General features: G+C 48.1%; 1 protein-coding gene across 1 annotated transcript in view; it reads left to right on the top strand.

Moving 5' to 3' along the window:
• dhx32a (DEAH (Asp-Glu-Ala-His) box polypeptide 32a) overlaps positions 1-24,532 on the top strand; it is a 45,088-nt gene that overhangs the window by 14,124 nt on the left and 6,432 nt on the right. The window contains exons 3-11 of the mRNA XM_055913932.1: positions 4,697-4,826; positions 5,339-5,420; positions 5,735-5,898; positions 7,357-7,611; positions 7,781-7,874; positions 8,729-8,878; positions 15,267-15,458; positions 16,856-16,996; positions 20,483-20,673. Coding sequence (XP_055769907.1) covers positions 4,697-4,826; positions 5,339-5,420; positions 5,735-5,898; positions 7,357-7,611; positions 7,781-7,874; positions 8,729-8,878; positions 15,267-15,458; positions 16,856-16,996; positions 20,483-20,673 — 1,399 coding nt within the window. The remainder of the gene's footprint in view (positions 1-4,696; positions 4,827-5,338; positions 5,421-5,734; positions 5,899-7,356; positions 7,612-7,780; positions 7,875-8,728; positions 8,879-15,266; positions 15,459-16,855; positions 16,997-20,482; positions 20,674-24,532) is intronic.

Below are 24,532 nucleotides of genomic sequence, written 5' to 3'. Positions count from 1 at the left end.
GTCCCGCAGAGGTCTAAGGCTCTGTATCGCGGTGCTAGATGTGCCACTAGAGATTCTGGGTTCGAGTCCAGGCTCTGTCACAGCCGGCTGTGACTGGGAGGCCCATGGGGCGGCGCACAATTGGCCCAGCGTCGTCCGGGTTAGGGGAGGGTTTGGTCGGCAGGGAAGTCCATGTCCCATCGCGCACTAGCGACTCCTGTGGCGGGCCGGGTGCAGTGCACGCTTACGCGGTCGCCAGGTGTACGGTGTTTCCTCCGACACATTGGTGCGGCTGGCTTCTGGGTTAAGCGCGCAGTGTGTCAAGAAGCAGTGCATCTTGGTTGAGTTGTGTTTCGCATGGCTCTCGACCTTCGCCTCTCCCGAGTCCGTACGGGAGTTGCAGTGCTCTCGACCTTCGCCTCTCCCGAGTCCGTACGGGAGTTGCAGCGCTCTCGACCTACGCCTCTCCCGAGTCCGTACGGGAGTTGCAGCGATGAGGTAAGACTGTAACTACCAAATGAATACCATGAAATTGGGGAGAAAAAAGGGGTAAAAAAAATATTAAAATAATAAAAACCATGACATTAGTAAAGTCAGATCTCGGGTCGTCCTGCTCCAGGTACTGTACAGATCTCTGGTCATCCTACTCCAGGTACTGTACAGATCTCTGGTCGTCCTGCTCCGGGTACTGTACAGATCTCTGGTCGTCCTGCTCCGGGTACTGTACAGATCTCTGGCCGTCCTGCTCCGGGTACTGTACAGATCTCTGGCCGTCCTGCTCCGGGTACTGTACAGATCTCTGGCCGTCCTGCTCCGGGTACTGTACAGATCTCTGGTCGTCCTGCTCCGGGTACTGTACAGATCTCTGGTCGTCCTGCTCCGGGTACTGTACAGATCTCTGGCCGTCCTGCTCCGGGTACTGTACAGATCTCTGGTCGTCCTGCTCCGGGTACTGTACAGATCTCTGGTCGTCCTGCTCCGGGTACTGTACAGATCTCTGGTCGTCCTGCTCCGGGTACTGTACAGATCTCTGGTCGTCCTGTTCCGGGTACTGTACAGATCTCTGGTCGTCCTGCTCCGGGTACTGTACAGATCTCTGGTCGTCCTGCTCCGGGTACTGTACAGATCTCCGGTCATCCTTCTCCAGGTACTGTACAGATCTCTGGTCGTCCTGCTCTGGGTACTGTACAGATCTCTGGTCGTCCTGCTCCGGGTACTGTACAGATCTCTGGCCGTCCTGCTCCGGGTACTGTACAGATCTCTGGCCGTCCTGCTCCGGGTACTGTACAGATCTCTGGCCGTCCTGCTCCGGGTACTGTACAGATCTCTGGTCGTCCTGCTCCGGGTACTGTACAGATCTCTGGTCGTCCTGCTCCGGGTACTGTACAGATCTCTGGTCGTCCTGCTCCGGGTACTGTACAGATCTCTGGTCGTCCTGCTCCGGGTACTGTACAGATCTCTGGTCATCCTGTTCCGGGTACTGTACAGATCTCTGGTCGTCCTGCTCCGGGTACTGTACAGATCTCTGGTCGTCCTGCTCCGGGTACTGAACAGATCTCTGGCCGTCCTGCTCCGGGTACTGTACAGATCTCTGGCCGTCCTGCTCCGGGTACTGTACAGATCTCTGGTCGTCCTGTACAGATCTCTGGCCGTCCTGCTCCGGGTACTGAACAGATCTCTGGCCGTCCTGCTCCGGGTACTGTACAGATCTCTGGTCGTCCTGCTCCGGGTACTGTACAGACCTCTGGTCGTCCTGCTCCGGGTACTGTACAGATTTCTGGCCGTCCTGCTCCGGGTACTGTACAGATCTCTGGTCGTCCTGCTCCGGGTACTGTACAGATCTCTGGTCGTCCTGCTCCGGGTACTGTAGTGATCTCTGGTCGTCCTGCTCCGGGTACTGTACAGATCTCTGGTCGTCCTGCTCCGGGTACTGTACAGATCTCTGGTCGTCCTGCTCCGGGTACTGTACAGATCTCTGGTCGTCCTGTTCCGGGTACTGTACAGATCTCTGGTCGTCCTGCTCCGGGTACTGTACAGATCTCTGGTCGTCCTGCTCCGGGTACTGTACAGATCTCCGGTCATCCTTCTCCAGGTACTGTACAGATCTCTGGTCGTCCTGCTCTGGGTACTGTACAGATCTCTGGTCGTCCTGCTCCGGGTACTGTACAGATCTCTGGCCGTCCTGCTCCGGGTACTGTACAGATCTCTGGCCGTCCTGCTCCGGGTACTGTACAGATCTCTGGCCGTCCTGCTCCGGGTACTGTACAGATCTCTGGTCGTCCTGCTCCGGGTACTGTACAGATCTCTGGTCGTCCTGCTCCGGGTACTGTACAGATCTCTGGTCGTCCTGCTCCGGGTACTGTACAGATCTCTGGTCGTCCTGCTCCGGGTACTGTACAGATCTCTGGTCGTCCTGTTCCGGGTACTGTACAGATCTCTGGTCGTCCTGCTCCGGGTACTGTACAGATCTCTGGTCGTCCTGCTCCGGGTACTGAACAGATCTCTGGCCGTCCTGCTCCGGGTACTGTACAGATCTCTGGCCGTCCTGCTCCGGGTACTGTACAGATCTCTGGCCGTCCTGCTCCGGGTACTGTACAGATCTCTGGTCGTCCTGTACAGATCTCTGGCCGTCCTGCTCCGGGTACTGAACAGATCTCTGGCCGTCCTGCTCCGGGTACTGTACAGATCTCTGGTCGTCCTGCTCCGGGTACTGTACAGACCTCTGGTCGTCCTGCTCCGGGTACTGTACAGATTTCTGGCCGTCCTGCTCCGGGTACTGTACAGATCTCTGGTCGTCCTGCTCCGGGTACTGTACAGATCTCTGGTCGTCCTGCTCCGGGTACTGTAGTGATCTCTGGTCGTCCTGCTCCGGGTACTGTACAGATCTCTGGTCGTCCTGCTCCGGGTACTGTACAGATCTCTGGTCGTCCTGCTCCGGGTACAGTAAAGATCTCTGGTCGTCCTGCTCCGGGTACTGTACAGATCTCTGGTCGTCCTGCTCCAGGTACTGTACAGATCTCTGGTCGTCCTGCTCCGGGTACTGTACAGATCTCTGGTCGTCCTGCTCCAGGTACTGATGCTGCTGAAGGCGATGTCTCAATAACCACACTAGCACACTACTACTAGCACACGAGTACTAGCACACTACTACTAGCATCCATCGACAATACATCTCTACATACTAAGTAGCATGCTAGTATGTACACTACATGACCAAGAGAATGTGGACACCTGCTCGTCCAACATCTCATTCCAAAATCCTGGGCATTAATATGGAGTCGGTCCCCCCTTTGCTGCTATGACAGCCTCCACTCTTCTGGGAAGGCTTTCCACTAGACGTTGGAACATTGCTGCTATAACAGCCTCCACTCTTCTGGGAAGGCTTTCCACTAGATGTTGGAACATTGCTGCTATGACAGCCTCCACTCTTCTGGGAAGGCTTTCCACTAGATGTTGGAACATTGCTGTGGGGACTTGCTTCCGTTCAGCCACGAGCATTAGTGAGGTTGGGCGCTGATGTTGGGGCGATTAGGCCCGGCTCGCATTTGGCGTTCCAATTCATCCCAAAGGTGTTTGATGTGGTTGAGGTCAGGGCTCTGTGCAGGCCAGTCAAGTTCTTCCACACCAATCTTGACAAACCATTTCTCTATGGACCTCGCTTTGTGCACGGGGGCATTGTCATTCTGAAACGAGGAAAGGGCCTTCCCCAAACTGTTGCCACAAAGTTGGAAGAACAGAATCGTCTAGAGTGTCATTGTATGCTGTAGCGTTAAGATTTCCCTTCACTGGAACTAAGGGGTCTAGTCCAAACCAAGAAAAAACAGCCTCAGACCATTATTCCTCCACCAAACTTTACAGTTGACACTATGCATTCAGGCAGGTAGCGTTCTCCTGGCATCCGCCAAACCGAGATTCGCGTGCTTCATCACTCCAGAGAACCCGTTTCCACTGCTCTAGAGTCCAAAGGCAGTGAACTTTACACCACTCCAGAGAACACGTTTCCACTGCTCCAGGCGGCCAGCTTTACACCACTCCAGAGAACACGTTTCCACTGCTCCAGGCGGCCAGCTTTACACCACTCCAGTCGACCGCTTGGCGTTCCGCGTGGTGATCTTAGGCTTGTGTGCAGCTGCTCGGCCGCGGAAACCCATTTCATGAAGCTCCCAACTAACAGTTATTGTGCTGACGTTGCTTCCAGAGGCAGTTTGGAACTCGGTAGTGAGTGTTGCAACCGAACACCGAGGACAGACGATTTTTACACGATACACGCTTCAGCACTTGGCGGTCCCGTTCTGTGAGCTTGTGTGGCCGACCACTTTACGGCTGAGCTGTTGTTCGTCCTAGATGTTACCGCTTCACAATAACAGGACTCAGTTGACCAGGGCAGCTCTAGCATGGCAGAAATTTGACAAATTGACTTGTTGGAAAGGTGGCATCCTATGACGATGCCACATTGAAAGTCACTGAGTTCTTCAGTAAGGCCATTCTACTGCCAGTGTTTGTCTATGGAGATTGCGTGGCTGTGTGCTCGCTTTTATACTCCGGTCAACAACGGGTGTGGCTGAAATAGCCGAAATCCACTCATTTGAAGGGGTGTCCACATACTTCTGCATTTATGGTGTATATCGGCACTCACTTCTGGTCTCCACGCTCCGTACCGGCATTGAACTATGTTACCACCTGCATCATTAGTTAACTCAGTTCTGGTCCACTCCAGGTTCTGTACAGATGCCCTGCTCCTGAGGGAGATGATGTCTGACCCCATGTTGGAGCGCTACGGGGCCATCGTCATCGACCAGGCTCATGAGAGAACCGTCAGCACAGACATACTGCTGGGACTGCTCCAGGTAGGGTGGGAATGACCTTTTGTGACCTTTTTCTCTCTCTCTTTAAAAGTGGCATTCAGCATACTAGTATCTGATGGATTATATAGATTTATATTTTAGGGGTAATATTCCAGAGAGAGAGAGAGAGAGCGAGAGAGATAGAGAGAGAAAAAAAAATATGGCATTTGAAATGTCTATTCCTCTGAAACTTTTGTTAGTGTAATGTTTACTGTTAATTTTTTTATGTTTATGTCACTTTTGTTTATTATCTACCTCACTTGCTTTGGCAATGTTAACATATGTTTCCCATGCCAATAAAGCCCCTTGAATTGAGAGAGAGAGAGAGAGAGAGAGAGAGAGAGAGAGAGAGAGAGAGAGAGAGAGAGAGAGAGAGAGAGAGAGAGAGAGAGAGAGAGAGAATAATTTACACTGATTGATGTTGTTTTTTTTTGTAAGTTCTGTGTGCTCAAGTTAAATTCCTAGTAACAGCAGTTTGTTGCTTGTCAATAAAGTTTTTTGTTGTGATTGTGCAGGACATCCTGGTCCATAGACCAGACCTGAGGGTGGTGATCCTGACTGTGTCCTCCATGACAGACAGGCTCCTGGCCCACTACGGTAGTGGAACCGCCCTCCTTTACATTCATTGATTTTTTTTAATGGGAAAAGATGCACTTTGTAACAACCCAGGGGGAATAACACACAGTCGCCATTGTTGTGTTTATCAGATGATTAGAAGAATGGAGGTCGTGGCGTCTGATATTATTTATTGATCTTTACTAAAAGCATTTTGTTGGGGATACTTTGTTGATCACTAGCTCCGTAGCTCCATTAGAACATGAGTAAAACATGGAACGGAGTTCTGACTGTTTCAGTTATCAATGTAATGATAACATGGACTGGACTAACAGTAATGTTCACTGCCGTTACAGGTAGCAACGTCCCTGTGGTCCGTCTGGAAGCCCTCTGTCCAGCTGAGGTGGTCTACAGTAACTGTAGTAGTAAAGACTACTTCTACTCTGCTCTGAGACTGGTACTGGAGATTCACCGTACCAAGGAGAAGGGAGATGTGCTGCTGTTCTTGGCCTCAGCTCAGGTGAGACCAGTTACACAGTTCAACAGTGATGATGCTGCTGTTCTTGGCCTCAGCTCAGGTGAGACCAGTTACACAGTTCAACAGTGATGATGCTGCTGTTCTTGGCCTCAGCTCAGGTGAGACCAGTTACACAGTTCAACAGTGATGATGCTGCAGTATTTGTCCATAACTCCAGTACTTGCTTGTTTTTGGTGGTGCTGTGTACTGAATGATGGCATGTCATAGCTCTCTGACCTTAAGTAGGATCTCTGTCCTTAAGTAGTATCTCTGTCCTTAAGTAGGATCTCTGTCCTTAAGTAGAAGTTCTGTCCTTAAGTAGGATCTCTGTCCTTAAGTAGAATCTCTGTCCTTAAGTAGTGTCTCTGTCCTTAAGTAGAATCTCTGTCCTTAAGTAGGATCTATGTCCTTAAGTAGTGTCTCTGTCCTTAAGTAGGATCTCTGTCCTTAAGTAGGAGCTCTGTCCTTAAGTAGTGTCTCTGTCCTTAAGTAGGATCTCTGTCCTTAAGTAGGAGCTCTGTCCTTAAGTAGGATCTCTGTCCTTAAGTAGTGTCTCTGTCCTTAAGTAGGATCTCTGTCCTTAAGTAGGAGCTCTGTCCTTAAGTAGGAGCTCTGTCCTTAAGTAGGATCTCTGTCCTTAAGTAGGATCTCTGTCCTTAAGTAGGATCTCTGTCCTTAAGTAGGATCTCTGTCCTTAAGTAGGAGCTCTGTCCTTAAGTAGGAGCTCTGTCCTTAAGTAGGAGCTCTGTCCTTAAGTAGGATCTCTGTCCTTAAGTAGGATCTCTGTCCTTAAGTAGGATCTCTGTCCTTAAGTAGGATCTCTGTCCTTAAGTAGAAGCTCTGTCCTTAAGTAGGATCTCTGTCCTTAAGTAGGAGCTCTGTCCTTAAGTAGTGTCTCTGTCCTTAAGTAGAAAAGCTGTCCTTAAGCAGAATCTCTCTCATAATGTTATCTTTTTTTTTTATCATGTGTGGTGTGTACTTAATTGAATTTAAATGGCAAAGCAACATTCCAAATAATTCCCCTCGTCTCGTCGGCCTTTGTTTTTATGTCCTTTAGTGTGTTTGACTGAGATGGCCTCGTGGTCTGTTGGAATGACAAAGTGTTTTGAAAGGCCCTGTTGTCCTTGACCATATATGTAGGACAATGAGCTTAAAGCCTGTCAATAGAGATGTCAACTCAGCCTTTTTCTATTGATGGGTCTGCGAGCAAAATGTGTTAACTATTGATGACATGATAAGCCCTCTCTTCCCCTCACGTTGCACCATCCAGCCTGGGGTGTAAAGGTCAAGTAGTAGACACTATAATCCTCAGAGGGGTACAGTGAGTGAATACCTTTTTTTAGACATGTGATCCCTGCAGGAATTGAACCCGTGACCTTAGAGCGTTGCTAACCAGTAGCCACACGGGACTAGTCGTATGATGCTGTCAACATTTCTCACACTGTGTTTCCCCTCCTACAGGAAGTTGTCTGTGCCCGTGCTATCCTCCAGAGAGAGGGTACCAGACTGGGGGCAGACCTGGGGGAGCTGGTGCCCGTGGTCTGGTGCCCTGGGCAGGGTCGGGCACCCTCTCTCCTGGGGGAGGGGATGGGGAGTAGGGGAACAGTTACGACCAGGAGCCGGAGGGTTTTCCTCTCCACAAGCCAGGGAGAGGACATGTTCTGGGCTGTGGACTCTGTTAACTTTGTCATCGACGCAGGAGTCGAGAAAAGATATGTGAGTTTAATCCCCATAAAACCAGCATCGCATGTTAGTTTATAAATGTATGCCAAGGCTATGACCATAGATATCCTATTAAATTAGTTAATTAATGACATTATTAAATAGTTATAATTTGTCGTTCTATGGTTAACCTGTCCTTTTAAACATGTATTATTTCAACCAGGTGTATAATCCCAGGATAAGGGCCAACTCTGAGGTACTACGACCCATCAGCAGATGCCAGGCAGACGTCAGGAAGCAGCTGACTGGACCGACAGGTACTGATATCAGGAAACAGCTGACTGGACCGACAGGTACTGACGTCAGGAAGCAGCTGACTAGACCGACGGGTACTGATGTCAGGAAGCAGCTGACTGGACCGACAGGTACTGATATCAGGAAGCAGCTGACTGGACCGACAGGTACTGATGTCAGGAAGCAGCTGACTGGACCGACAGGTACTGATGTCAGGAAGCAGCTGACTGGACCGACAGGTACTGACATCAGGAAGCAGCTGACTGGACCGACAGGTACTGATATCAGGAAGCAGCTGACTGGACCGACAGGTACTGACATCAGGAAGCAGCTGACTGGACCGACAGGTACTGATATCAGGAAGCAGCTGACTGGACCGACAGGTACTGACATCAGGAAGCAGCTGACTGGACCGACAGGTACTGATATCAGGAAGCAGCTGACTGGACCGACAGGTACTGACATCAGGAAGCAGCTGACTGGACCGACAGGTACTGATATCAGGAAGCAGCTGACTGGACCGACAGGTACTGACATCAGGAAGCAGCTGACTGGACCGACAGGTACTGATATCAGGAAGCAGCTGACTGGACCGACAGGTACTGACATCAGGAAGCAGCTGACTGGACCGACAGGTACTGACGACGGGAAGCATCTGACTGGACCGACAGGTACTGACGTCGGGAAGCAGCTGACTGGACCGACAGGTACTGATATCAGGAAGCAGCTGACTGGACCGACAGGTACTGACATCAGGAAGCAGCTGACTGGACCGACAGGTACTGATGTCGGGAAGCAGCTGACTGGACCGACAGGTACGACAGGTGTGTGTGTTTGATTGATTTTGAAGGTAATAACGTTGTCTGTGTTTGTCCAGGGAAGTGTTTCTGCCTTTACCCTGAGGAGAGAGTTCTCCCCGTAGAGACATCCCCTCAGATCCTGGACACCAACCTCACCTCTACCATCCTCTTCCTCAAGAGGATGGAGATCGCAGGGCTGAGACACTGTGACTTCATCACAAGACCAGGTCAGCCTACCAGACAGACATTCTACATGGTACTATAGTAGGACCGTGGTTCTCATCCTGGGGTACTAGGACCCCTGGGGCTACATGGCCTGTCCACCGGGGGTGCATGGCCTGTCCACCGGGGGTACTTGGCCTGTCCACCGGGGGTACTTGGCCTGTCCACCGGGGGTACTTGGCCTGTCCACCGGGGGTACATGGCCTGTCCACCGGGGGTGCATGGCCTGTCCACCGGGGGTGCATGGCCTGTCCACCGGGGGTACTTGGCCTGTCCACCGGGGGTACATGGCCTGTCCACCGGGGGTACATGGCCTGTCCACCGGGGCTACATGGCCTGTCCACCGGGGGTACTTGGCCTGTCCACCGGGGGTACTTGGCCTGTCCACCGGGGGTACTTGGCCTGTCCACCGGGGGTACTTGGCCTGTCCACCGGGGGTACTTGGCCTGTCCACCGGGGGTATTTGGCCTGTCCACCGGGGGTATTTGGCCTGTCCACCGGGGGTACTTGGGAAGACTCATGAGACCATAGTCTTACATGAGAGGGTACTTCAGGGCTACTCCGGGCAGAGCAAAATGTACTTGGTGGTACAGTAACCAAAGAAGGAAATTGAACCAAACTACCAATCACACACAATCAATCAATCAATCAAATGTATCTATAAAGCCCTTTTTTACATCAGCAGATGTCACCAACTGCTTATACAGAAACCCAGCCTAAAACCCCAAACAGAAAACAAAGCAGATGTAGAAGCATGACTAGAAACCCTGGTTGTATCTGACTAGAAACCCTGGTTGTATCTGACTAGAAACCCTGGTTGTATCTGACTAGAAACCCTGGTTGTACCTGACTAGAAACCCTGGTTGTACCTGACTAGAAACCCTGGTTGTATCTGACTAGAAACCCTGGTTGTATCTGACTAGAAACCCTGGTTGTATCTGACTAGAAACCCTGGTTGTATCTGACTAGAAACCCTGGTTGTATCTGACTAGAAACCCTGGTTGTATCTGACTAGAAACCCTGGTTGTATCTGACTAGAAACCCTGGTTGTATCTGGGTCTTGTCTGCAGTGTATTCCCAGGTTATTAGACTCTGGTCGGGAGGTGAGTCTGACCACAGAGATCCTAATGAAATGTGTTATAATATGTAATTCTATGGATCTGACCCTGTGTAATCAAGCAACTTCCCCCAAATTCTCAGGTTTTCCAGAAGATCTAGAAGGAATAAGCAGGAAATCTGGAATCATCCAACCAGGAATTCTGGGAAACCTGGGTATTTTGGGGAAGTTAGCAGAGTTTTGCAACTATAGCTGGAACTGTAGAGTGGTGCAGTGTACAGGATGGGTTTTTGTCCTGGTTAGAGGTCTGATGGAGGGCTGTATGCCGTGCTCTGTCCTGTTAAGAGGCAGTCAGCCGTGCTTTAGTAGAGCTGACAGTGGCCTGCCAGGGACCATTGTCTGAGAGCCTCGACCCACCCGGCTGTCCCTGCATGGGAAGAGCTGAGGACAGTGACAATCTGCTGCCCAAACGGCTCCCTATTCCCTATATAGTGCCCTACTCTGGTCAAAAGGGTAGCGCCCTACTCTGGTCAAAAGGTAGCGCCCTACTCTGGTCAAAAGGTAGCGCCCTACTCTGGTCAAAAGGGTAGTGCCCTACTCTGGTCAAAAGGTAGCGCCCTACTCTGGTCAAAAGGGTAGCGCCCTACTCTGGTCAAAAGGTAGCGCCCTACTCTGGTCAAAAGGTAGCGCCCTACTCTGGTCAAAAGGGTAGTGCCCTACTCTGGTCAAAAGGTAGTGCCCTACTCTGGTCAAAAGGTAGTGCCCTACTCTGGTCAAAAGGTAGTGCCCTACTCTGGTCAAAAGGTAGCGCCCTACTCTGGTCAAAAGGGTAGCGCCCTACTCTGGTCAAAAGGTAGTGCCCTACTCTGGTCAAAAGGGTAGTGCCCTACTCTGGTCAAAAGGTAGGGCCCTACTCTGGTCAAAAGGTAGAGCCCTACTCTGGTCAAAAGGTAGGGCCCTACTCTGGTCAAAAGGTAGAGCCCTACTCTGGTCAAAAGGTAGTGCCCTACTCTGGTCAAAAGGTAGGGCCCTACTCTGGTCAAAAGGTAGAGCCCTACTCTGGTCAAAAGGTAGGGCCCTACTCTGGTCAAAAGGTAGAGCCCTACTCTGGTCAAAAGGTAGGGCCCTACTCTGGTCAAAAGGTAGGGCCCTACTCTGGTCAAAAGGTAGGGCCCTACTCTGGTCAAAAGGTAGGGCCCTACTCTGGTCAAAAGGGTAGAGCCCTACTCTGGTCAAAAGGGTAGTGCCCTACTCTGGTCAAAAGGGTAGTGCCCTACTCTGGTCAAAAGGTAGTGCCCTACTCTGGTCAAAAGGGTAGTGCCCTACTCTGGTCAAAAGGGTAGCGCCCTACTCTGGTCAAAAGGGTAGCGCCCTACTCTGGTCAAAAGGGTAGCGCCCTACTCTGGTCAAAAGGGTAGCGCCCTACTCTGGTCAAAAGGGTAGTGCCCTACTCTGGTCAAAAGGTAGCGCCCTACTCTGGTCAAAAGGTAGCGCCCTACTCTGGTCAAAAGGTAGCGCCCTACTCTGATCAAAAGGGTAGTGCCCTACTCTGATCAAAAGGGTAGTGCCCTACTCTGATCAAAAGGGTAGTGCCCTACTCTGGTCAAAAGGGTAGTGCCCTACTCTGGTCAAAAGGGTAGTGCCCTACTCTGGTCAAAAGGTAGTGCCCTACTCTGGTCAAAAGAGTAGTGCCCTACTCTGGTCAAAAGGGTAGGGCCCTACTCTGGTCAAAGGGGTAGTGCCCTACTCTGGTCAAAAGGGTAGTGCCCTACTCTGGTCAAAAGGTAGCGCCCTACTCTGGTCAAAAGGTAGCGCCCTACTCTGGTCAAAAGGTAGTGCCCTACTCTGGTCAAAAGGTAGCGCCCTACTCTGGTCAAAAGGTAGAGCCCTACTCTGGTCAAAAGGGTAGTGCCCTACTCTGGTCAAAAGGGTAGTGCACCATTTGGGACACATACCACGGTGTAAAGAGGCCAGCTCGTTAATGATTACACCATAACGCGTCTCGTTTCGCCCTCGGACCTCCACAATGAGGAGGAAGTAGAATATTGTCCTCCATTCTACTGGAACACACTAGGCTATATTCCTGGATCAACCTTTTTGGAGCTCAGGCTCTTTTCAGGAATAGAGTTTTATACTGATTATGTATTCTATGTCTTTTGACGTGTGCCATTTTTATTTTGTAGCTACACCCCAGCCACCCTACAATCTAAGCTTGATGCCCTCAATCTCACACAAATTATTAATGAACCTACCAGGTACCACCCCAATTCCGTAAACACGGGTACCCTCATAGATATCATCCTAACAAACTTGCCCTCCAAATACACCTCTGCTGTTTTTAACCAAGATCTCAGCGATCACTGCCTCATTGCCTGCATCCGTAATGGGTCAGCGGTCAAACGACCTCCACTCATCACTGTCAAACGCTCCCTGAAACACTTCAGCGAGCAGGCCTTCCTAATTGACCTGGCCGGGGTATCCTGGAAGGATATTGATCTCATCCCGTCAGTAGAGGATGCCTGGTCATTTTTTAAAAATGCCTTCCTCACCATCTTGAATAAGCATGCCCCATTCAAGAAATTTAGAACCAGGAACAGATATAGCCCTTGGTTCTCTCCTGACCTGACTGCCCTTAACCAACAGAAAAACATCCTATGGCGTTCTGCATTAGCATCGAACAGCCCCCGTGATATGCAACTTTTCAGGGAAGCCAGAAACCAATATACACAGGCAGTTAGAACAGCCAAGGCTAGCTTTTTCAAGCAGAAATTTGCTTCCTGCAACACAAATTCAAAAAAGTTCTGGGACACCGTAAAGTCCATGGAGAATAAGAACACCTCCTCCCAGCTTCCAACCGCCCTGAAGATAGGAAACACTGTCACCACCGACAAATCCACTATAATTGAGAATTTCAATAAGCATTTTTCTACGGCTGGCCATGCTTTCCACCTGGCTACCCCTACCCGGGACAACAGCACTGCCCTCCCCTCTGCTACTCGCCCAAGCCTTCCCCATTTCTCTTTCTCCCAAATCCAGTCAGCTGATGTTCTTAATGAGCTGCAAAATCTGGACCCTTACAAATCAGCCGGGCTAGATAATCTGGACCCTTTCTTTCTAAAACTATCTGCTGAAATTGTTGCCACCCCTATTACTAGCCTCTTCAACCTCTCTTTCGTGTCGTCTGAGATCCCCAAAGATTGGAAAGCAGCTGCGGTTATCCCCCTCTTCAAAGGGGGGGACACCCTTGACCCTAACTGCTACAGACCTATATCTATCCTACCCTGCCTTTCTAAGGTCTTCGAAAGCCAAGTCAACAAACAGATTACCGACCATTTCGAATCACACCACACCTTCTCCGCTATGCAATCTGGTTTCAGAGCTGGTCATGGGTGCACCTCAGCCACGCTCAAGGTCATAAACGATATCGTAACCGCCATCGATAGGAAACAATACTGTGCAGCCGTATTCATTGACCTGGCCAAGGCTTTTGACTCTGTCAATCACCACATCCTCATTGGCAGACTCGACAGCCTTGGTTTCTCTAATGATTGCCTCGCCTGGTTCACCAACTACTTCTCTGATCGAGTTCAGTGTGTCAAATCGGAGGGTCTGTTGTCCGGGCCTCTGGCAGTCTCTATGGGGGTGCCACAGGGTTCAATTCTTGGACCGACTCTCTTCTCTGTTTACATCAATGATGTCGCTCTTGCTGCTGGTGATTCTCTGATCCACCTCTACGCAGACGACACTATTCTGTATACTTCTGGCCCTTCTTTTGACACTGTGTTAACAACCCTCCAGGCGAGCTTCAATGCCATACAACTCTCCTTCCGTGGCCTCCAACTGCTCTTAAATACAAGTAAAACCAAATGCATGCTCTTCAACCGATCGCTGCCTGCTCCTGCCCGCCTGTCCAACATCACTACTTTGGACGGCTCTGACTTAGAATATGTGGACAACTACAAATACCTAGGTGTCTGGTTAGACTGTAAACTCTCCTTCCAGACCCACATCAAACATCTCCAATCCAAAGTCAAATCTAGAATTGGCTTCCTATTCCGCAACAAAGCATCCTTTACTCATGCTGCCAAACATACCCTTGTAAAACTGACCATCCTACCAATCCTCGACTTCGGTGATGTCATTTACAAAATAGCCTCCAAAACCCTACTCAATAAATTGGATGCAGTCTATCACAGTGCCATCCGTTTTGTCACCAAAGCCCCATATACTACCCACCACTGCGACCTGTACACTCTCGTTGGCTGGCCCTCGCTTCATACTCGTCGCCAAACCCATTGGTTCCAGGTCATCTACAAGACCCTGCTAGGTAAAGTCCCCCCTTATCTCAGCTCGCTGGTCACCATAGCAGCACCTACCCGTAGCACGCGCTCCAGCAGGTATATCTCTCTAGTCACCCCCAAAACCAATTCTTCCTTTGGACGCCTCTCCTTCCAGTTCTCTGCTGCCAATGACTGGAACGAACTACAAAATCTCTGAAACTGGAAACACCTATCTCCCTCACTAGCTTTAAGCACCAGCTGTCAGAGCAGCTCATAGATTACTGCACCTGTACATAACCCATCTACAATTTAGCCCAAACAACTACCTCTTTACCTACTGTATTTATTTATTAATTTATTTTGCTCCTTTGCACCCCATTATTTCTGTCTCTACTTTGCACTTTCTTCCAATGCAAACCAACCATTCCAGTGTTTTTTTTAGTTTTTATTTTACTTGCTGTGTTGTACTCACTTCGCCTCCATGGCCTTTTTATATTTTTATTTATTTATACATATATCTGTTTGCCTTCACCTCCCTTATCTCACCTCACTTGCTCACATTGTATATAGACTTATTTTTTTATTTTTTTTATTTTTTTTTCACTGTATTATTGACTATATGTTTGTTTTTACTCCATGTGTAACTATGTGTTGTTGTATGTGTCGAACTGCTTTGCTTTATCTTGGCCAGGTCGCAATTGTAAATGAGAACGTGTTCTCAATTTGCCTACCTGGTTAAATAAAGGTTAAATAAAATAAAAATAAATAAAAATAAGTTACAGTCAGGCCCTCGATCTCTTGAGGAGCTGAGCAGATATTGTATGATCATAATCCAATGCATCAACTGACAAGTCATTTTGTTAAACAGGTGTTTTGCTCACAGGCTGACCACACCGCTCGCATCGCGTGTGCGTGCATTGCAAAATAAATTTAGAAATCCATGTTATTCAATTATTGCACCCACACTGCTCTCGCTATTATGTAAAGGATGATCTACTTCCTATCCAGATCTTGTCTTTTATTATCTATTATCTAAGTTGTCTACTTCAAACCCAGATCCAGAGGGTCTGATGCAGTCGCTAGAGGAGCTGGATTACCTCGCGGCATTGGACGACGATGGGAACCTATCAGAGATCGGGATCATAATCTCTGAGTTGCCATTGGACGCTCAGATGGCCAAGGCTCTGCTGGCGTCCTGTGAGTTTGATTGTGTGAACGAGGTGGTGACCATCGCAGCTATGCTATCAGGTATGTAGTTTCCACTCTTACAACCTTTGGCCCATTTTAGTTAAGATTTTATTTGATTCACTCAGGGTGGATTGCACCAACATGGATTAACTCAAACTGGGTTTAATCGAGGTTTATCTAGTGATGTTGCTGCATTGAACTTTAAACCTCGTTTTCAATAATCATAGTTCAATATAATCCTTCTTCTACACTAAATTTAATTTTTAACTCAAACCAAGATCAAATTTAATCTTGTTCCTCCATTGTTTTAAAAACTAATTTAAATTCAGTTTTGGGATTAAATCTGAACTGCCACTGGAGGAGCTTTAGATTCATCAAATATCAGGGTAAATCATTTGTACGTCCTTTATTTTCTTTGTGATTAACAATTTTATCTCCTGTGGTTTATCATGCTCAACTATCCAGCTAAGTCATTTGACAGAAAAGTGCAATTCATTTCATCCTCAGCCTGAAGTGAAAAGTCACTTTGATGGCTACCCTGCAATGAGCAGTGCTGGTCTGTTTCCATAGAATTACAACATATTGCTATGGTGAATCCATTAGGACACATATCACTGATCATAGTTTAGTGATTTAACCTTTGATTAACTAATCCAGTCTTAAAATTAAGTGGTGTAACACTGATGAATTTTAAACCTAGATTTACTAAATCTAGTTTAGGTCTAATCTAAAATGGATTTAAACCATGTTGGAGCAGCACACCCTCCGTGTCTTGTAATGGGGTTAAACCCTCACGCTTATGTCTACATCCATAACGCCTTTATAACCGCTACTGAATATATTAGAATATCCATCATAAACAGTCTTAACCATTATGGACAACTTTATCGGCATCTTTGACCTTTTGAACGTATAATCTGCCAGACAGTATAATCTGCCAGACAGTATAATCTGCCAGACAGTATAATCTGCCAGACAGTATAATCTGCCAGACAGTATAATCTACTATATGGACATAGTCTAGTCTCTGAGCATTAGCATTTGATGCCTAGACGGCTGCTATTTCTCCCACTCAGGCAATGAGCCACAAGGTACTATACGGGGAGAGTAGCTTGGTCAAACAATGCTAACCCTGTTGATATGTCTGTTTTAGCATCATAGCTAACCTTCCTATTGATTCTCTGTCTGTCTGCGTTAGCGCCAATGTTAACCTCTATTGATTCTCTGTCTGCATTAGCGTCAATGCTAACCACCCTATTGATTCTGTCTGTTTTGCGTTAGCACCAATGCTAACCACCCTATTGATTCTGTCTGTTTTGCGTTAGCACCAATGCTAACCACCCTATTGATTCTGTCTGTTTTGCGTTAGCACCAATGCTAACCACCCTATTGATTCTGTCTGTTTTGCGTTAGCACCAATGCTAACCACCCTATTGATTCTGTCTGTTTTGCGTTAGCGCCAAGCTGCTTCCTGGAGCCACCTGTTGGCAGGACCCAAGAGGTACACCAGTGCCACAGAAAGTTCCGGCACCCTGAGGGAGACCACTTCACCCTCATCAACATCTACAACGCCTTCAAATACAGCCAGAGAGAGACATGTAAGTTAGTTACTTCAAACACAGCCAGAGAAGGAGAAAGACAGTTGAGATCTATTGAGCTCAGAAAAGCATCACATTGTGAAATACTTCACTATACACTGCCTTGGGAAAGTATTCAGACCCCTTGCCTTTTTGTTACGTTACAACCGTACTCTAAAATGTATTAAATCGTCCCAGTCCCCTCCTCAATCTACACACAACACCCCGTAATGACAAATCGAAAACAGGTTTTTAGACATTTTTTGCAAATGTATTCAAAATAAAAACATAAATACCTTATTTCCGTAAGAATTCAGACCCTTTGCTATGAGACTCAAAATTGAGCTCAGATGCATCCTGTTTCCATTGATCATCCTTGAGATGTTTCTACAACTTGGAGTCCACCTGTGATAAATTCAATTGATTAGACATGATTTGGAAAGGAACACGCCTGTGTATATAAATAAGGTTCCACAGTTGACAGTGCATGTCACAGCAAAAACCAAGCCATGAGTTCGAAGGAATTGTCCGTAGAGCTCTGAGACAGGATTGTGTCGAGGCACAGATCTGGGGAAGGGTACCAAAACATGTCTGCAGCATTGAAGGTCCCCAAGAACACGGTGGCCTCCATCATTCTTAAATGGAAGAAGTTTGAACCTGCAAGACTCTTCCTAGAGCTGGCCGCCTCGCCAAACTGAGCAGTCGAGGGAGAAGGGCCTTGGTCACTCTGACAGGGCTCCAGAGTTCCGCTGTGGAGATGGAAGAACTTTCCAGAAGGACAACCATCTCTGCAGCACTCCACCAATCAGGCCTTTATGGTAGAGTGGCCAGACGGAAGCCACTCCTCAGTAAAAGGCACATAAAAGCCTGCTTGGAGTTTGCCAAAAGGCACCTAAAGACTCTCGGACCATGAGAAACAAGATTATCTGGTCTGATGAAACCAAGATTAAACTCTTTGCCCTGAGTGCCAAGCGTCACGTCTGGAGGAAACCTGGCACCATCCCTACGGTGAAGCATGGTGGTGTTAGCATCCTGCTGTGGGAATGTTTTTCAGTGGAAGGGACTAGTCAGGATCGAGGGAAAGATGAACGGAGCAAAGTACAGGGAGATCCTTGATAAAAAACCCAATCCAGTGCGCTCAGCACCTCAGACTGGGGTGAAGGTTCACCTTCCAACAGGACAATGACCTGAAGCACACAGCCAAGACAACGCAAGAGTGGCTTCGGGACAAGTCTCTGAATGTCCTTGAGTGGCCCAGCCAGAGCCAGGACTTGAACCCGATCGAACATCTCTGGAGAGACCTGAAAAAAGCTGTGCAGCGACGCTCCCCATCCAACCTGACAGAGCTTGAGAGGATCTGCAGAGAAGAATGGGAGAAACTCTCCAAATACAGGTGTCCCAAACTTGTTGTGTCAAACCCAAGAAGACTCGAGGCTGTAATCGCTGCCAAAGGGGCTTCAACAAAGTACTGAGTAAAGGGTCTGGATATTTACATATGTAAATGTGATATTTCAGTTTTTTCTAAAAACCTGTTCTTGCTTTTTAATTATGGGGTATTGTGTGTAGATTGATGAGGTAAAAAAAACTATTTACTCCATTTTAGAATAAGGCTGTAATGTAACAAAATGTGGAAAAAGTCAAGGGGTCTGAATACTTTCCAAATGCACTGTATGCAGTTGTAGTCGGAAGTTTACATACACTTAGGTTGGAGTCATTAAAACTAGTTTTTCAACCACTCCACACATTTCTTGCTAACAAACTATAGTTTTGGCAAGTCGGTTAGGACATCTACTTTGTGAATGACACAAGTCCTTTTTCCAACAATTGTTTACAGATAGATTATTTGACTTATAATTCACTGTATCACAATTTCAGTGGGTCAGAAGTTTACATACACTAAGTTGACTGTGCCTTTAAACAGCTTGGAAAATCCCAGAAAATTATTTTATGGCTTTAGAAGCTTCTGACATCATTTGAGTCAATTGGAGGTGTACCTGTGGATGTATTTCAAGGCCTACCTTCAAACTCACTGCCTCTTTGCTTAACATCATGGGAAAATCCAAAGAAATCAGCCAAGACCTCAGAAAGAAATTTGTAGACCTCCAGAAGTCTGGTTCATCCCTGGGAGCAATTTCCAAATGCCTGAAGGTACCACGTTCATCTGTACAAACAATAGTACGCAAGTATAAACACCATGGGACCACGCAGCCGTTATACCACTCAGGAAGGAGACGCGTTCTGTCTCCTAGAGATGAACGTACTTTGGTGCGAAAAGTGCAATTCAATCCCAGAACAACAGCAAAGGACCTTGTGAAGATGCTGGAGGAAACAGGTGCAAAAGTATCTATATCCACAGTTAAACAAGTCCTATATCGACATAACTTGAAAGGTCGCTAAGCAAGGAAGAAGCCACTGCTCCAAAACCGCCATAAAAAAGCCAAACTACGGTTTGCAACTGCACATGGGGACAAAGATTGTACTTTTTGGAGAAATTGTTTGACCATAATGACCATCGTTATGTTTGGAGGAAAAAGGGGGAGGCTTGCAAGCCAAAGAACACCATCCCAACTGTGAAGCACGGGGGTGGCAGCATCAGGTTGTGGGGGTGCTTTGCTGCAGGAGGGACTGGTGCACTTCACAAAATAGATGGCATCGTGAGGTAGGAAAAGTATGTGAAAAGTATGTGGATATATTGAAGCAACATCTCAAGACATCAGTCAGGAAGTTAAAGCTTGGTCACAAATGGGTCTTCCAAATGGACAATGACCCCAAGCATACTTCCAACGTTGTGGCAAAATGGCTTAAGGACAACAAAGTCAAGGTATTGGAGTGGCCACCACAAAGCCCTGACCTCAATCCTATAGAACATTTGTGGGCAGAACTGATAAAGCGTGTGCGAGCAAGGAGGCCTACAAACCTGACTCAGTTACACCAGCTCTGTCAGGAGGAATGGGCCAAAATTCACCCAACTCATTGTGGGAAGCTTGTGGAAGGCTACCTGGCACATTTGACCCAAGTTAAACAATTTAAAGGCAATGCTACCAAATATTAATTGAGTGTATGTAAACTTCTGACCCACTGGAAATGTGATGAAAGAAATAAAAGCTGAAATAAATAATTCTCTCTACTATTATTCTGGCATTTCACATTCTTAAAATAAAAGTGGAGATCCTAACTGACCTAAAACAGGGAATTTTTACTAGGATGTGTCAGGGATGTCAGGGATTGTGAAAAACTGAGTTGAAATGTATTTGGCTAAGGTGTATGTAAACTTCCGACTTCAACTGTATGTGTACATTTCATTCTATTCTACTTGATTCTATTCTACCTGATTCTATTCTACTTGATTCTATTCTACTTGATTCTATTCTACTTGATTCTATTCTACTTGATTCTATTCTACTTGATTCTATTCTACTTGATTCTATTCTACTTGATTCTATTCTACTTGATTCTCTTCTCTTCTCCTCACTTCTAGCTGAATGTTTCTTCCTGTTATTCCCTCAGACTTCAGCGTAGAGAAGTGGTGTCAGGACTACCATCTAAACCACCGCGCCCTTCACACAGCAGACGCCATCAGGTCCGAGTTGACTGACATCCTGAAGAGAATAGAGCTGCCCGTCTCTGAGACGTCCTTCGGAACCAAGACCAACACACTGAACATCAAGAGAGCTCTGCTGTCAGGGTTCTTCATGCAGGTCGGTGGACAACCAAGACCAACACACTGAACATCAAGAGAGCTCTGTTGGCAGGGTTCTTCATGCAGGTCGGTGGGACAACCAAGACCAACACACTGAACATCAAGAGATCTCTGTTGGCAGGGTTCTTCATGCAGGTCGGTGGGACAACCAAGACCAACACACTGAACATCAAGAGAGCTCTGTTGGCAGGGTTCTTCATGCAGGTCGGTGGGACAACCAAGACCAACACACTGAACATCAAGAGAGCTCTGTTGGCAGGGTTCTTCATGCAGGTCGGTGGACAACCAAGACCAACACACTGAACATCAAGAGAGCTCTGCTGGCAGGGTTCTTCATGCAGGTCGGTGGACAATGGAGAACCGTAGTGCTAGTGTAGAGGGACGTCCCACTGCTCGCTTTAAGCATGTTTCGTTTCCTCCCCGGTTCCACTCCATACCGAGGTTCCAACCCGAGGTTAGCAACACCAAGGTTCAATTCCCGAAGGGATCGCATACGTGACCGCCCTCCTGAAGCGGGTCACGCCACTGAAAGCTAGCTATTCGGTCGCGCAAGTGGCAGATCTCAATCTGCTACATTAGCAACACCAAGGTTCAATTCCCAAACGGATCACATACACATTAAACATCTGAATGAACTCACCGTCCTGTAAGTCAGTGTCCTGTATGGAAGTCACCATCCTGTATGGAAGTCCCCATCCTGTATGGAAGTCACCGTCCTGTATGGAAGTCACCGTCCTGTATGGAAGTCACCGTCCTGTATGGAAGTCACCATCCTGTATGGAAGTCACCATCCTGTATGGAAGTCAGTGTCCTGTATGGAAGTCAGTGTCCTGTATGGAAGTCAGTGTCCTGTATGGAAGTCACCGTCCTGTATGGAAGTCACCGTCCTGTATGGAAGTCAGTGTCCTGTATGGAAGTCACCGTCCTGTATGGAAGTCACCGTCCTGTATGGAAGTCACCATCCTGTATGGAAGTCAGTGTCCTGTATGGAAGTCAGTGTCCTGTATGGAAGTCAGTGTCCTGTATGGAAGTCATTGTCCTGTATGGAAGTCAGTGTCCTGTATGGAAGTCAGTGTCCTGTATGGAAGTCAGTGTCCTGTATGGAAGTCAGTGTCCTGTATGGAAGTCACCGTCCTGTATGGAAGTCACCGTCCTGTATGGAAGTCACCATCCTGTATGGAAGTCAGTGTCCTGTATGGAAGTCAGTGTCCTGTATGGATGTCAGTGTCCTGTATGGAAGTCAGTGTCCTGTATGGAAGTCAGTGTACTGTATGGAAGTCACCGTCCTGTATGGAAGTCAGTGTCCTGTATGGAAGTCAGTGTCCTGTATGGAAGTCACCGTCCTGTATGGAAGTCAGTGTCCTGTATGGAAGCCACCATCCTGTATGGAAGTCACCATCCTGTATGGAAGTCAGTGTCCTGTATGGAAGTCAGTGTCCTGTATGGAAGTCACCGTCCTGTATGGAAGTCACTGTCCTGTATGGAAGTCAGTGTCCTGTATGGAAGTCAGTGTCCTGTATGGAAGTCACCGTCCTGTATGGAAGTCACCGTCCTGTATGGAAGTCACCGTCCTGTATGGAAGTCACCGTCCTGTATGGAAGTCACCGTCCTGTATGGAAGTCAGTTTCCTGTATGGAAGTCAGTGTCCTGTATGGAAGTCAGTGTCCTGTATGGAAGTCACCGTCCTGTATGGAAGCCACCATCCTGTATGGAAGTCACCGTCCTGTATGGAAGTCAGTGTCCTGTATGGAAGTCACCGTCCTGTATGGAAGTCACCGTCCTGTATGGAAGTCACCGTCCTTTATGGAAGTCAGTGTCCTGTATGGAAGTCAGTGTCCTGTATGGAAGCCACCATCCTGTATGGAAGTCACCGTCCTGTATGGAAGTCACCGTCCTGTATGGAAGTCAGTGTCCTGTATGGAAGTCACCGTCCTGTATGGAAGTCAGTGTCCTGTATGGAAGTCAGTGTCCTGTATGGAAGTCACCGTCCTGTATGGAAGTCAGTGTCCTGTATGGAAGCCACCATCCTGTATGGAAGTCAGTGTCCTGTATGGAAGTCAGTGTCCTGTATGGAAGTCAGTGTCCTGTATGGAAGTCACCGTCCTGTATGGAAGTCACCATCCTGTATGGAAGTCACCGTCCTGTATGGAAGTCACCGTTCTGTATGGAAGTCACCGTTCTGTATGGAAGTCACCGTCCTGTATGAAAGTCACCGTCCTGTATGAAAGTCACCATCCTGTATGGAAGTCACCGTCCTGTATGGAAGTCAGTTTCCTGTATGGAAGTCACCATCCTGTATGGAAGTCACCGTCCTGTATGGAAGTCACCGTCCTGTATGGAAGTCACCGTCCTGTATGGAAGTCACCGTCCTGTATGGAAGTCAGTGTCCTGTATGGAAGCCAGTGTCCTGTATGGAAGCCACCATCCTGTATGGAAGTCACCATCCTGTATGGAAGTCAGTGTCCTGTATGGAAGTCACCGTCCTGTATGGAAGTCCGTGTCCTGTATGGAAGTCAGTGTCCTGTATGGAAGTCACCATCCTGTATGGAAGTCACCGTCCTGTATGGAAGCCACCATCCTGTATGGAAGCCACCATCCTGTATGGAAGTCACCATCCTGTATGGAAGCCACCGTCCTGTATGGAAGTCACTGTCCTGTATGGAAGTCACTGTCCTGTATGGAAGTCAGTGTCCTGTATGGAAGTCAGTGTCCTGTATGGAAGTAACCGTCCTGTATGGAAGTCACCGTCCTGTATGGAAGTCAGTTTCCTGTATGGAAGTCAGTGTCCTGTATGGAAGTCAGTGTCCTGTATGGAAGTCACCGTCCTGTATGGAAGCCACCATCCTGTATGGAAGTCACCATCCTGTATGGAAGTCACCGTCCTGTATGGAAGCCACCATCCTGTATGGAAGTCACCATCCTGTATGGAAGTCAGTGTCCTGTATGGAAGTCACCATCCTGTATGGAAGTCACCGTCCTGTATGGAAGCCACCGTCCTGTATGGAAGTCACCGTCCTGTATGGAAGTCACCGTCCTGTATGGAAGTCACCGTCCTGTATGGAAGTCACCGTCCTGTATGGAAGTCACCGTCCTGTATGGAAGTCACCGTCCTGTATGGAAGTCACCGTCCTGTATGGAAGTCAGTTTCCTGTATGGAAGTCAGTGTCCTGTATGGAAGTCAGTGTCCTGTATGGAAGTCAGTGTCCTGTATGGAAGTCAGTGTCCTGTATGGAAGTCACCGTCCTGTATGGAAGTCACTGTCCTGTATGGAAGTCAGTGTCCTGTATGGAAGTCAGTGTCCTGTATGGAAGTCACCGTCCTGTATGGAATTCAGTGTCCTGTATGGAAGTCAGTGTCCTGTATGGAAGTCACCGTCCTGTATGGAAGCCACCATCCTGTATGGAAGTCACCGTCCTGTATGGAAGTCAGTGTCCTGTATGGAAGTCACCGTCCTGTATGGAAGTCACCGTCCTGTATGGAAGTCACCGTCCTTTATGGAAGTCAGTGTCCTGTATGGAAGTCAGTGTCCTGTATGGAAGCCACCATCCTGTATGGAAGTCACCGTCCTGTATGGAAGTCACCGTCCTGTATGGAAGTCAGTGTCCTGTATGGAAGTCACCGTCCTGTATGGAAGTCAGTGTCCTGTATGGAAGTCAGTGTCCTGTATGGAAGTCACCGTCCTGTATGGAAGTCAGTGTCCTGTATGGAAGCCACCATCCTGTATGGAAGTCAGTGTCCTGTATGGAAGTCAGTGTCCTGTATGGAAGTCAGTTTCCTGTATGGAAGTCACCGTCCTGTATGGAAGTCACCATCCTGTATGGAAGTCACCGTCCTGTATGGAAGTCACCGTTCTGTAT

This window comes from Salvelinus fontinalis, unplaced genomic scaffold, assembly GCF_029448725.1.
Source record: "Salvelinus fontinalis isolate EN_2023a unplaced genomic scaffold, ASM2944872v1 scaffold_0410, whole genome shotgun sequence".
Classification (NCBI taxonomy): Eukaryota; Metazoa; Chordata; class Actinopteri; order Salmoniformes; family Salmonidae; genus Salvelinus; species Salvelinus fontinalis.
The sequence above is the reverse complement of the archived record's forward strand: the minus strand, read 5'-3'. Positions and strand labels throughout refer to the sequence as shown.